At 44.5% G+C, this 13,221-nt stretch overlaps 1 protein-coding gene across 1 annotated transcript in view; it reads right to left on the bottom strand.

Annotated features, from left to right (window-relative positions):
- Positions 1 to 13,221, bottom strand: part of INSR (insulin receptor) — a gene marked incomplete at its 3' end in the record, with an annotated part of 122,899 nt that overhangs the window by 47,015 nt on the left and 62,663 nt on the right. Inside the window, exon 3 of the mRNA XM_019667604.1 lies at positions 955 to 1,276. Coding sequence (XP_019523149.1) covers positions 955 to 1,276 — 322 coding nt within the window. The remainder of the gene's footprint in view (positions 1 to 954; positions 1,277 to 13,221) is intronic.

Genomic DNA, 13,221 nt, shown 5'->3' with positions numbered 1-13,221 from the left:
AAACATATTGTACTTGCAGGTTTCACAAACACTCAATGAGAGGCTCCTAAGAACTGAAATAAAGATTGTTTTCCTTCCTACCCTCCCCTCCCGGGGTAATAAAATTTCCTACCAGAACACTCTCGCTTGGCTAATTCTCAAGTCTGAAGAGGAAGATTTTTTTACGTAAGCAGGTCAGCTGAAGGCCCCTCGGCGTGCGTCTGTTTCTGATTTGTTTTTGTGTTGCTTTGTGGAGGTTTTTTTTTCAAACACAAAAACCAGGAAACAGATTTTTTAAACTTGGTTACAGCCCCAAGACACCAAAATAGCTCATCTAAGAAGCTAAAAACATGAACAAAAAATCTACAATGTGCGTAGGATCTGACTCACGCCAAAAAGAGAAAACCTTATTTCTCACCCAAATAGTAGGAAATGGTTTCACGGCACTGTGCTTCAAAATATAACAAAACCCTCGGAATAATCAAGAATCGAGTCTTCCTCCTTGAGCTCTACGCTGATGTCAGCACACTGTCCAGCTTCAGGTCAGCGAAAACATTTTAAAAAACCTGAGCTCCATCTTGATGGTAACAGCCAGGTAGCCCATCAGTGGGGACAGTCCATAAATGTGAAGGATTTTACAGGAAGCCAAGGACTTCTGTCTGTATACCTTCTGTTTCCAATGCTAAGCACAGAAAGCTTTAAAAATCATGTACAAGATGCCAGAAATACTTCCTCCCTGGCCCTTTACTGAGAAAGTTTGTCAATTCCTGCTTCAAAGGTCAGGACCAAAACAGGAGGCAGAAATGGCATCCGAGATACCCAAGCATATCACTGGTCATCACAGCTCCCTCACTCATAGCCACTGAACTCTGGTTTTTCGCAGTTTTAACAGGCAGCAGGCACCTCCATTACCAACCCCATATTCCTCCTCCTCTTGGAAGCTCCCCACCCCCGAAACCCACACCCAGGACTCACTTGCTAGAATTCATCGTGTACCCAGAGGGACACTCAGGGATGCACTTGTTGTTATGAATGACATACTGGTGGCAGCCCTGCCTCCGAGAATTCTTGCATTTGTTGTGCAGGTCCTGGCAGAAGCTGAAGTTCACGCAGCGCCAGTCTTGGAAGTGATAGTACGGGGGCGGGCAGGTCTCCACACACCTGCCGTCCAGATAGAAGTTGCGGCAGGCCACGCACTTGGTGGGGTCATCGGGCTCAGAGCAATTGCCCAGGCACTCGCTGTGGCAGCAGAGGCCTTCGGCGGTGCAGCCGTGCGACTTACAGATGGTGGGGCAGACTGCAGAGAGAAAGAAAACAGCTGGTCAACGGCTTTGCCCAGTTCCTGTCTGCACAGACAGCAGTGCTGGATTAGGGAGTGCAAGCCAAACAAAATAATAACAATAACAGCTCACTTCTACAGCACGTGCTGCACGCCAGGCACAAAACCATTAACAAAAGCATTAACTTAGTTAAGCCCCCAAACCAGTGGTGTGCTCGTGAATGTTTAACAACCACTTCAAAGAGGGGGACAGAGAGGCTCTGACTTGTAGCATCTGCCAATTTCCACGGTGTAAATGCCCCCAACCTAGTTACTGAACATGGAACTGGCAAGAGACACATGGTTACACAGCATCAAATAGGATTTTCACCATACAGATACAATAGTAGCAAGTAACCCCAAAAGCATAAATTACAGTAGTGCCCCTTCCTCCATGCAGGACACGTTCCAAGATCCCCAGTGGATGCTTGAAACCACGAACAGTACCAAACGTTACATATGCTATGTTTTTTCCTGTACATATGTACTTATGGTAAAGTTGAATTTATAAATTAGGCACAGTAAGAGATTAACAACAATAACCAATAATAAAATAGAACAATTATAACAACTGTATACTGTAATAAAACCGAGTGACTATGGTCTTTCTCTTGCTCTCAAAATATCTTACTGTACTGTACTCACCTTTTCATTTAAAGGAAGCACTTTACGGCTTCTCTTGAGCATCTGAGTTGCCAGCATTGCTATTCTTGTGCTTTGGGGCCATTATTAAGTAAAATAAGTGTCACTTGAACACAAGCACTGCGATTCTTCGACAGTCAATCTGATACCCAAGATGGCTAACTGAGTGACTAAGGGGCGGGGAGCGTGTACAGCACGGAGACGCTGGACAGAGGGGTGATTCATGTCGCGGACAGGATGGAGGAGCGGAATGGCACAAGATTTCCTTGTGCTACCCAGAATGGTGCACAATTTAAAACTTATGAATTGTTTAATTCTGGAATTTTCCATCTTGTGTCTTTAGATCACGGGTAACTAAAACCTCAGAGAGCGAAACCATGGACAAGGGGGACTAACAGGAAAATGGAGTGAGATCATTAGGAGGAGCTGAGTTTTGAGTATTTATCACCTTTGTTTTTTAACATAGTTTAATTGTAAGTTTATATCATTCAAATTTTAATAACAGCTTGTTTAACATCCAATTCACAATTTTCCTGAAAATTAAAGAACTGGCTCTAGCAAGTCAGCTCCAGCACGCAGCTGCAGTACTGGTATAAACAGACATAGTAGTCTCTCCATTTTCTGCCTTTTACAAATGGGGAAACCAAGGCACAAGAAGGTTAAGCAAATTTCCCGAAGGTCATTTATTGTTTCAACGACATTTGCTTGCACTGATCTAGACATTGCAGTCACTGTGGGGGCGAGGTAGCCGCAGACCTTGCCTTCAGGAGCACACAGTCTAATGGAGAAGGTATATTAGTTATTTAAACACGCAATGTGTAATTCAATATGCAAAGCACTACGCTGGAGGTAAGGGGGAGGTGACATTCCTGCTACAACCTGAAGGAAATACAAATGGGACAGAAGGAGACTCCGGCTGGGGGGCAGACGCTACACAGATTTTGTGGCTGCCAGGAGTTTCTTGTTCGATGCAACTGAGCTTGTCCATTAAAGGCTGGGCCCTGTCTTGGCCTCCTCCAGCAGCTTGTCAACATCCCCTTTCTCCCGATGTCTGGCTACTCATCGCTTCTTAATTACCCCTTGATTGCAGTCCCTCAGCATCTATCCTGGGTCTCCCTTCCCAGACTGTCGTGGACAGATGGCTTCCCTGGGGCTGGACAGACTGCGGCCACAGCAGCACCCGTCCTCAGAGGGCTTTTTCACTCACTCCCTGCAAAGCTTGAAATGCAATTTGGAAACTGGAGAGTGTTACTCCCAAGTCCTCAGGCTTCTTGATGACTGCAGCGAACATCACGGCCTGAGAGGACCCCACTGACCAGACCCAGTGAACAGACGCATCCCCTGAAGCTGCATTCACATATGAGCAGCACTGGCTCATGGAACTTGATGATGGAAATGTTCTCAATCTGCACACTGTCCAACACGGTAGCCACTTTTCCCCTGTGGCTGTTGACTGTGGTTAGTGCAACGAGGAATCACATTTTTTCCAACTGTGGCAAAATACACAGAGCATAAAATTTGCCATCTTAACTATTTTTAAGTGTCCAGGTCTTTAGCATTAAGCACATTCACACTGTTGTGCAACCATCCCCATTATCCATCACCAGAACTTTCTCATCTTCCCAAACTGACACTCTGTCCCCATTAAACACTCACTCTCCTCCCCTCTCCCAGCCCCTGGCACCACCATCTACTTCCTTCTCTATGAATCTGACTCCTCTGGGGACCTCCTGTGAGTGGAATCACAGTATTTATCCTTTTGTGTCTGGCTTATTTCACTGAGCAAAACGTCCTCCAGGTCCATCCATGTTGTAGCAGGTGTCAGAATGCCCTTCCTTTTCAAGGCTCAATAATATTCCACTATATGGATGGACCACATTTTATTAATCCATTCATCTGCAGATGGAACTTGGGTTGCTTCCACCTTTTAGCTGTTGTGAACAATTCTGCTATGATCACGGGTGGGCAAATTATCTTTTTGAGACTCTGCTTTCAATTATTTTATGTATATGCCCAGAAGCAGAACTGCTGAATCACAGGGTAATTCAATTTTTAATTTTTTAAGGACTCACCATACTGCTTTCCATAGTGGTTGTACCATTTCACATTCTAGCCAGGAGTACACAAGGATTCCAATTTCTACTGAGGAACCAAACTTCTAATTGTATTTCAATTTTAATTTTTATAGCCACAAGTGGCTATTGGCTCTTGCATTAGATAGCAGAGGCTTAGAGAACAAAGATAAACTCCTTGCCAAGGCCAACAGGTCTATGTGCACTAGAGCCTGTTGGCCTCTCCGAGGCCTCTCAGCCTCAGACAGCAGCCATCCTAGTCTCCTTTCTGCCCCTCCCATACCCAGGCTCAGTCCTACCTCAGGACCTCTACATATGCTACTCTGCCTGGCTGGAGCACCCTATCCCTTATCCTCTCATGATTGGCTCCTTCTCATCCTTCAGGTCTCAATAGCTTAGAAGCACCTTCCCTGACCTCCCATTGCAAGTCACTCCCTCCTTCTCAAGCCATGTTCTAGCACATTATCTTGTTACGTTTTTGTCATAGCACTTGTCACTCCCAAAAATTATCTTGAATGCTTGTTGACTGTCTAGAGGGGAGCTGAGGGGGCAGGGGCAAGTCTGTGCCATTCACTGCACTGGCCCCTACAACAGTCACTCCTTTCACCAAGCAGGAGCTCAGGAGACACATGTCCAATTAGAGAGGAGGCAAAAGAAGGGGCTGTGGAGCAGCCCTAAGTGCCTAATTTTTAGCCAATAGCTCAAGAAATCCTGCAAGTACTCCCAGTTGCAGGAGCTCCACAAACACCCTGAAAACCATATGCAAAATTTGGAGCATCTATGCAACTGATGCATCTTCTGATTTTTTCCCCATGGATCCACAAAGAATTAAGAAGCTGTAACAGGTGCAGGATGAGGGTTAATCCACCAACATCTATGTAGAATTTTTAAGGTTCACATACCACCCATTAGCTCCTTACTTAATTCTAAAAAGACCCCACCCAGCAGAGAAGGGGATGAGTAATATGTCTATTTCACAGCAGCGAGAAGACTGGCTCGGTTGAGACACAGCAGGGCCCAAGCTGAAACCCTGACCTTTTGGCTCTAAATCTGATATTCCTGGGTCTGAAAAACGACATGACCATCCCCAGGGTACACGCAGTCCAGAGAGAGAAGTGACGCACATTCAGCTTTAGCGACGTGGCACCCACTGCCCCACAGGAACACCGTAAAGTCTTCTTTAAAGAACCAACCATAGTCTCAGTTCTCTTGTCTGTAAAATGGTGATAACAGTCCCTTAATTCCTTCTCGTAACTAAGTGAGATGATGTGGGTAAAGCACTGGATTCTTTGATAGACACATTGTGGGTGTGCTGTCAGTTAGCTACTGTGGGTATTATTATTTCTGTTGTCATCATTCTTAATGATCTGTCTGCAGAGACACGAGGGCTCAAAGTCAATGGCAGGAAGTGATAAATGAGGTCTGACAATTAAGTTTGCAAACTTGTTGCAATGATGTTGCTAGCCTTTTTTGATATCAGAGGGATTATTCATTATGCATTTGTACCAACTGGACAAATAGTTAACCAAGTTTACTATATGAAAGTGCTGAAAATACTGTGTGAAACAGTTAGACAAAAATGACCTCAACTTTTCACCAACAATTCTTGGCTCTTGCATCACAACAGACAATGCACCAGCTCACACAGCACTGTCTGTGAGGGAGTCTTTAGCCAGTAAACAAATAACTGTATTGGAACAACCTCCCTACTCACCTAATCTGGCCCCCAAAGACTTCTTTCCTTACCCAAAGATAAAGGTAATATGGAAAGGAAGACATTTTGATGACATTCAAGATATCAAGGGTAATACAACAACAGCTCTGATGGCCATTCCAGAAAAAGAGTTCCAAAATTGCTTTGAAGGGTGGACTAGGCACTGGCATCGGTGCATAGCTTCCCAAGGGGAGTACTTCGAAAGTGACCATAGTGATATTCAGCAATGCGGTATGTAGTACTTTTTCTAGGGTAAGCTCGTAAACTTAACTGTCAGACCTCATATATAAGGTAGACGACAGCAATCTAGGATCCACATAGACCCATCCTCTGGGAGGTCCCACGTGAGAGTAGGAAGGGGCCTATTTCATAGGCTGGGGCTACATCTGAGGGTCGGTCAGTCCTTAAGTTCATAAGAGGCATCAGCAAAGACCTAACAAAAACTTCCCAAACACATAAGCCTTCCAGTCTGGGCAAGGCTAAGAAAAAAGAGGCAACAACAGCAAACAGGCCAGAGGCTGACCACAAGGCTGTTGTATCTCATGCTGGAGCCCCATCTAAAATGCCCACCTGAGAATTATTTCATTCTCCAGCACAGGTGCTGGTAAACTTTTTCTGCAGAGAATCACAAAGCAAATATTAGGGCCACAGGGTCTCTGTTGCAATTAGTCCAATCTGCAATTGTAGTGTAAATGCAGCCCCAGGATCATTCTGGCCAATAAAACTTTATTTACAAAAGCAGTTGCCAACCGCTTACCCAGTGAGATGTTACCTGTGGTTGATTTACTGTTTCTATTAGGGCCTAGACTCCAGGAAGCCAGATGTCAACTTACAGGTGGATATGCTGCAAATCATTTTTATCCAATTGAAGAGATAACCTCCCCCAAATGTCAGTTTTATTGCCCCGTAGGACATTAAGCAGCCCCGTATCTAACTTTGCAATCCTAGTTCAGTATCTAACTTTGCGATCCTATTGCTTTGGCTTTATCATCCCACTGGCCCCTCGCTAAAGGGTTAAAAAAAAAAGTGTTGGCAGGTGTTCTTTGGCGTTTTTTGTTTTGTTTTGTTTTTTTGCCTAAGGATTCTGTTTTAACTTGAAGAAAGTTAAACTTTGATAATGATACGTTAACTCTGGGTGTCTCCCTCACTTTGTTTCCGAGTACTTTATCTTATTTAATAGAAATGCCACTCGCTTGTGTGGCCTCTCCTCACCAGCACCCTCACGCTCAATTATGAAAACCACATGTTGTGCAAGATGAAAAGCAGCGAGGATGGAGGACGGAGCTGACTTTCCTCTCCCTGTGCCCCTGCATCCCATTATAAACACCAAATGAGTCCCAGCAGCCCAGTCCCAGGGGGTCACCACCCCCACGCTGTTTCTGCCAAAGAGAAAGGCAGCCTTTTCAAGAAAACGGCAAGTAATCAGGGAGCCATCAAGCTTCCAAGGATAGGTGCACGCTGCGTTGAGGGAAAATGTACCTGGACTTCCCCAGGGAAGGCAAGCATCAGTCCTCCCCTCCAAACACACAGCTTCCTTGTCGGTCCAGCCATCGTGCTGCCTCCAAGCTGCTTTGGGCTGCTGGCCCCCATTTCTCCCCATTGCTCCTTAAAGTTTCCAAAAGCCCCTGGCTTCCACTTCCACCAGAAGCAGCCACTACCTTCCTGAAACTTTCACCTCAAGTGGCTTTTTCACTACACTTTGCTGAGAAGATCGAAAACTGAATTCTAAATAAGCTGATGGAGAGGAAAAGGGGTCAGGATTCTCTGGGGACCCTCTAAAGTAAGTGCAGTGCTCCCCACCCTACAATGCTGGCCCTCAAGAGATATTTACGGAAATGTCAACTCATTTAAGAGAGGTGTTTCAAAGCAAAGGAAGCAAGTGCAATTCGACCCAATATTTTTAGGAATTAACCTGGTGCCCACAGACATCTGGGAGGGGATATTCTTCACCCTACAGGACATTAACCAGTTGGGTTTATAACAGCAAAAGACTGGAAACGATCTAAAAGTCCATAGCAGGGACTGTGTAGATAAATTACTGTGGATCAAGGAGGTGGAATAGCACGCAGCTATGAAAAAGGAAGAGGCTCTGCATCTGCATGCTGGAGTTACTTCCAACGCAGCATGAAGTGAAAAAAGCAAGTGCAGAGCAGTGTCTAAAGAACTCATTGGGGGGAAAAGGAAAGAGACGTACACAGTGGGACTACAAAATGGGACAGCTAATTTGAGAAATAGTTTGGTAGTTTCTTGTAATGTTAAGCATATACTTCCTATCCTGACCACACAATCTAGAGGTTTACCCAGGTGAAATGGAAAATATATATATATATATATATATATATATATATATATATATATATATATATACATATACATATATATATTCACACGAAGACCTGGATGGGAACGTTCATAATCACCCTGCACTGGAAACAACCCAGGAGTCCCTCACTGGGGAATGAGCAAACACTGTATCACCATACAATGAACACTACTGAGCAATCAAAACAGAATGAAGTGCTGATACCCACATGACAACATGGGTGAATTTCAAATGCATTATACTGGGTGTAAGAAGACAGTCTCAAAAGCTACACACTGTATGGTTCCATTTACATGAAATCCTAGAAAAGGTAAAACTATAGGGCCAGTGGGCACATAAGTGGTCACCAGGGGCTGGAACTAGGGAGGCTCTGACTGCAAAGGGGCACAGGGAAATTTGGGGGGATGATGGAGCCACCACATCTTGACTATGGTGGTGGTTACATGACTGTATATATGTCAAAACTTGCAGAACTTTACACCAAAAAGAGAGAAATCTGCTGTATGTAAACTGTAGCTCAAAATGGAGGGAAAAGAAGACGACAAATGGGATATATGACCCTCTCCCTGTAAGGGCTACAAGGAATATGCCCAATGACTGCCTGTGGGGAGCACAATTTGATTTTGATTTTTTACGATGTACGTGTACTACCCTTTTAAAACTGACACATATTTGAAAATACATTTTCTAAAAGACTCTGCTAGACAATAAATAAATGTTATTGATAGATTATATAATTCTCCCCTCAAATGCTCCAGTAGTGACTGTGTAAAAATAGCTGAAAGCACCAATGAGAGCTTTTACACAGGTTCTCTTAAGATGCTTTTTGCCTTATTACAAAACCAACAGTCAAGTCAACTATTGTATTGGGTTGTCAGAAAAGTCATGACGCATTTTTGCAATGAGAAACAGAAAAAATACGTCATGACTTTTCCGACAACCCAATAAATACCAAGTGTGATCCTAGATTGGAACCTGGACCAGGAAAAAATATTATTGATGATGGATAACCTGGCCCAATGGATGAGATTTACAGGCGAGACTGTGGATTAAAATATTGTATCAGTGTTAATTTCCTGATTTTGGTCACTACACCATGGTTGTATAGGAGAATTTTCCTTTTCTTAGAAAATACCCACTGAAGAATTAAGGACTAAGAAGCACTGGCTGCAACTGACTCTCAAACAGTTCAGAAAAATATGTATATAATATGGGTGCACAAATACATCAGACAATAAAACAAATAGGGTAATATGTAACCAACTGATGAATCTAGGTACAACTCTTACAATTTTCCTGTAAACTTGAAAACCACATCAAAATTAAAAGTTACCAATTTATCCAAAGCCAGGTTAAAGGCTGGAATAGCTGAAGAGACAAACTCAGCACCACAGTTGTAAATGACATACCTACAAAAATACGGCCCCTTTTTTTTCTTTGCCTTTTAAAGTTCAAATCCGTTTGGTTTTTCCTAAGCTATGTGGTTAAAACAAAACAAAACCCCCCAAAAAAACAAAAAAAACAAAAAACACCACTATTAAATGTTCCCATAGCACAACATATGTTTATAACATTTTGTTACATTCCTTTCCAAAGCCTGCAGTTAAAAAAATAATAATAAAATTTAAAAAAAAAAACTCAAGATTTATTATTCCAAAAATTACTGCTTTCCAGAAATTTCCAAACGGAACACTTGCGTCATGGGCCTGCAGACACATTCACCACAGTGCCCCAGGGTTTTCCCTGAAAGTGTGAATTTTATAAACTCCTTAAAGTAATTTACTTTGTTTCCATTCAAAGGTTTTTCTCTCTCATGCCAGCCCCGGACCCTGATAGCTGAGGTTCGAGTCCTGGAGCCCCAGAGAGCTGGCAGCACGTTGCAGAGAAATTCCTCCACTGTAATCTAGTAAATGATTTAAAAGGGTGTAGGGCGGTGGGGATGAACTTTTGACAGCTGGGTGGTCAACAGATGCCTTTTCAAGTGTGCGACCCCAGAGAGGCGGCGACTGCAGGAGCGCGTGTTCTTGAATCCCGGATGCTCCCCCTTTCCTTCCCTGACAAAGCCGCCCCGACACGAGAACAGAATCGCTTTCCAGATGCATTTGGAATTGAGTTGCAGGGCTCTCTAAGGAAATACAGGCGCGCAAGCCAGGAAGAGGGCGGAGTCGGGGGGCGGCCCCCCACTATAAGGCAGGCTCAGGATTGGTCAATTCTACTCAACTGTGTGTGCATTCATGGGTGGTAGTGGGGGAGCCGATCGGGCGAGGCCTCGCCCCCTCGAGCCAGCAGTGTGGGAGCAACACAAAGCCGAAGGCACACTCCGCTCCAGAATCCGGACCAGGTGGTGGCAGCGGCCGCAGCGCCACCCTCATGCTTAGCCAATGGGCGGGCGTTCTGCCGGGGAGTTGGCCCCGCCCCGGGCGCGCGGGCCTCCCTTAGCCCAACTGGCACCGGGGCTGTGACTGTGACCGCCGCTGGGCAGTCCGCGTCGGGCACAGGGAGGGTTTCTGGAGGGTGCAGACCCCACTGGGTGGGCCTGTAAAGGATGGAAGTTTGGAAAAAGTTAAAGAAAAGTTAGAACCCAGTGTGCGGGCCGCCCTAAGCAGCCACTGGGCGTCTTGGGCGAGCTGGGCGTGTGCCCGGGAGGAGACTGGGTCACCGCCTGGCAGCGCCCAGGACGGCCGAGGGGCGCCTTGACCCGAGGCCTCACTCGGGAGGGGCCCACAGAGAGGTAGCGGCTAGCCAGGCTCACATAACAAGATCACCCAAATTAGGCGGGAGGGAAGGTCCGCACTCCGGGGGCAGTGCACCCTTCCCCCAATGTTTCTACCCACCACTCGCCCAGAACACCAGGGCAATACTCACGAATTATATTCTTAAGAAATTGTGGGCTACTTTTCTGGGCTGCCCTCTGGCCAATGTTCCCCGTGCATTTGAAGACGTCAAACCTGTGTGCTGCGCGTGTATTTCCAACTCCAGTAAACTAAGACAAGGAATTAGGGCATTCACCCCTACCACCATGAATACACTTTAAAATGTGGATTCCATTTGCAGAATACAACATTCAACCCATATTGATTAATAAGCTCTTATAACCCTATTATTCAATCATCTCCATTATTGATGGGGAAACTGAGGCATGGGAGGGCTGTTTTGCTAATGCCAGCTCAGCTAGCATCAGGTCCACAATTCAACCTAGGTCTCCTCAGGAGACTGAGACTGGGTGTGGCATCATGGACTTCGACTGTGGGTTTAATTCACCTGTTCTCCATCCCAGCTCACCTAGATCTGGTCCCTTCTAGGCACTGGGATGCAGAAATAGATAGAGACACTGATCTGCTTACCCAGGAGGCACAAAAGAGACAGGTAAGGCCCACAAAGGGGAGGGCGTTGTCTATCTTATTACTGCATCCCAAAGCCAGGCACATAGTAGATGCACAATGAAGCTCATAGAAAAAAATAAAGATGGGGTGAACAGGTGTCTGGCTTTATCCCAGCAGGAGAGGAACAGTCCGTGCAAATGTGTGAACCACCAGTGCTGCCTTCAGGGGACTCTAAACAGTTCAGAGTTGATAAAGGGCAAAGTACAGGGGAAGAGGTGTGGGAGACCAGGCCAGACAGGAAGGTTGGGGAGCAGAGGGCACTGCGGGAGGAGCCAACCAGAAAAGATACCTCCAGATCCACACTTGGGACCCGGAAGTGGGGTCATTGCCTGGACAACTCACAAGTGTCCACCTTGGACAGGTAGAACTGCAGACTGGGAAGCTAGGAGCTCAAACTTAGAGGAGCTGAATATGAGGTGTGGAGTCAGAGGCATCAGGGCTTCTTCTGCACACAATTGGCAGTAGTGGTTAAGTCACAACTCAAAACGCCTCAGCCCACTCCTGCAAACCACCCCTGCTAAGGCATATGGGTCCCTGTTTGTTGGTTGTGAACATTTTCAAAGTTTTCCCTCATTTGTATACATAATACATATACATTTTAGGCAATTAACTATAGCAATAACTTTTTTAAAAAGTTGCTGAGTTAGCCTACTCAGGTTTTCTGTTTGAGCCAATTTAAATTTTATAGCCTATTTAGAAATGAATGATGGCAGGAGAGCACAACTTATGAGATAAAGGCATAGCTGTTCTGGGGGGGGGGGGGTTAAATTCAGAGCCCTAATTTCTTGCAAAAGTAAACAATTAATCTAAATAAAATAAACACTTAAGCCAGTAAATGAAGTTATTTTGATACTATTTCCAAACGATTTATTACCAGAGCTGTCTTTATCATTTTTTAATGGATTTTAAGTTACATCTCCATTTTCATTCTTAATTTTATTTACAATATTTGCTCTCCCCCTCCCTTTTTCTTAGTTACACTGCATAGACTCTTCCTGCTAAGACAGCACTTCAAATAAACTTTCTGCATGACAGAAAAGTTCTATATCTGTGCTGTCCAATTCAGTAGTCACTTAGCCACATGTAGCCACCGAGTGCTGGAAATATAGATAATGTGACTAAGAAACCGAATTAATTTTCCTCTGGCTAGTGCCTACCTTATTGGGCATTGCAGCTGGAAAAGATCCAGCTCTTGAATTTGTCAGTTCTGTTTGTTTTCTAGTCAGTTGGTTCCTGCTAATTTGTTATTTCCTTCTTCCTGTGTAGATTTATTTCATTATTCATTGTCTCATTTTTGTGATTTCTCTATATAATCATTTAAGGCTCTGTGTTCGTATCGCAATCCATATCTCTACTGTCTTCTAAAGAGTCTACACTTGAAGTTTTGAGATCCTCCTTGATCAAAGTTAAGACTTATGTTTCGTTTTTAATTATCACATGGTAGGAGTTTGTCTTGCATGTTTGTTTGGTTAAGCTTTTAAAAATTAATTTCCAGTTACGTTTACTTGCAGCTACAGATTAGGGCCAGTGCAATGTCTGCTTTTTGGACTGTACTGCGTTGGGTGGTTGTTTTTGTGGGGTTGTTTTTTTTGGGGGGTGGGGGGGAGCGTGAGATTTAACAGATGATTAGTTTTTCTAACTATTCCAAGAGCACTTTAAAATGTGCATTGTTTTCAGAGTACAAAGTTCCATCTATATCTGTTACCACGATCTTATTAACCATGTTATTCAAACTCCTCTGTTGCCTAATTGGGGTTTATCTACTTGATCAAAGTTGTCTGACTCTCTCT

Source organism: Hipposideros armiger, unplaced genomic scaffold (assembly GCF_001890085.2).
Source record: "Hipposideros armiger isolate ML-2016 unplaced genomic scaffold, ASM189008v1 scaffold_502, whole genome shotgun sequence".
NCBI classification, from domain to species: Eukaryota; Metazoa; Chordata; class Mammalia; order Chiroptera; family Hipposideridae; genus Hipposideros; species Hipposideros armiger.
This window is presented reverse-complemented; position numbering and strand designations above follow the sequence as displayed.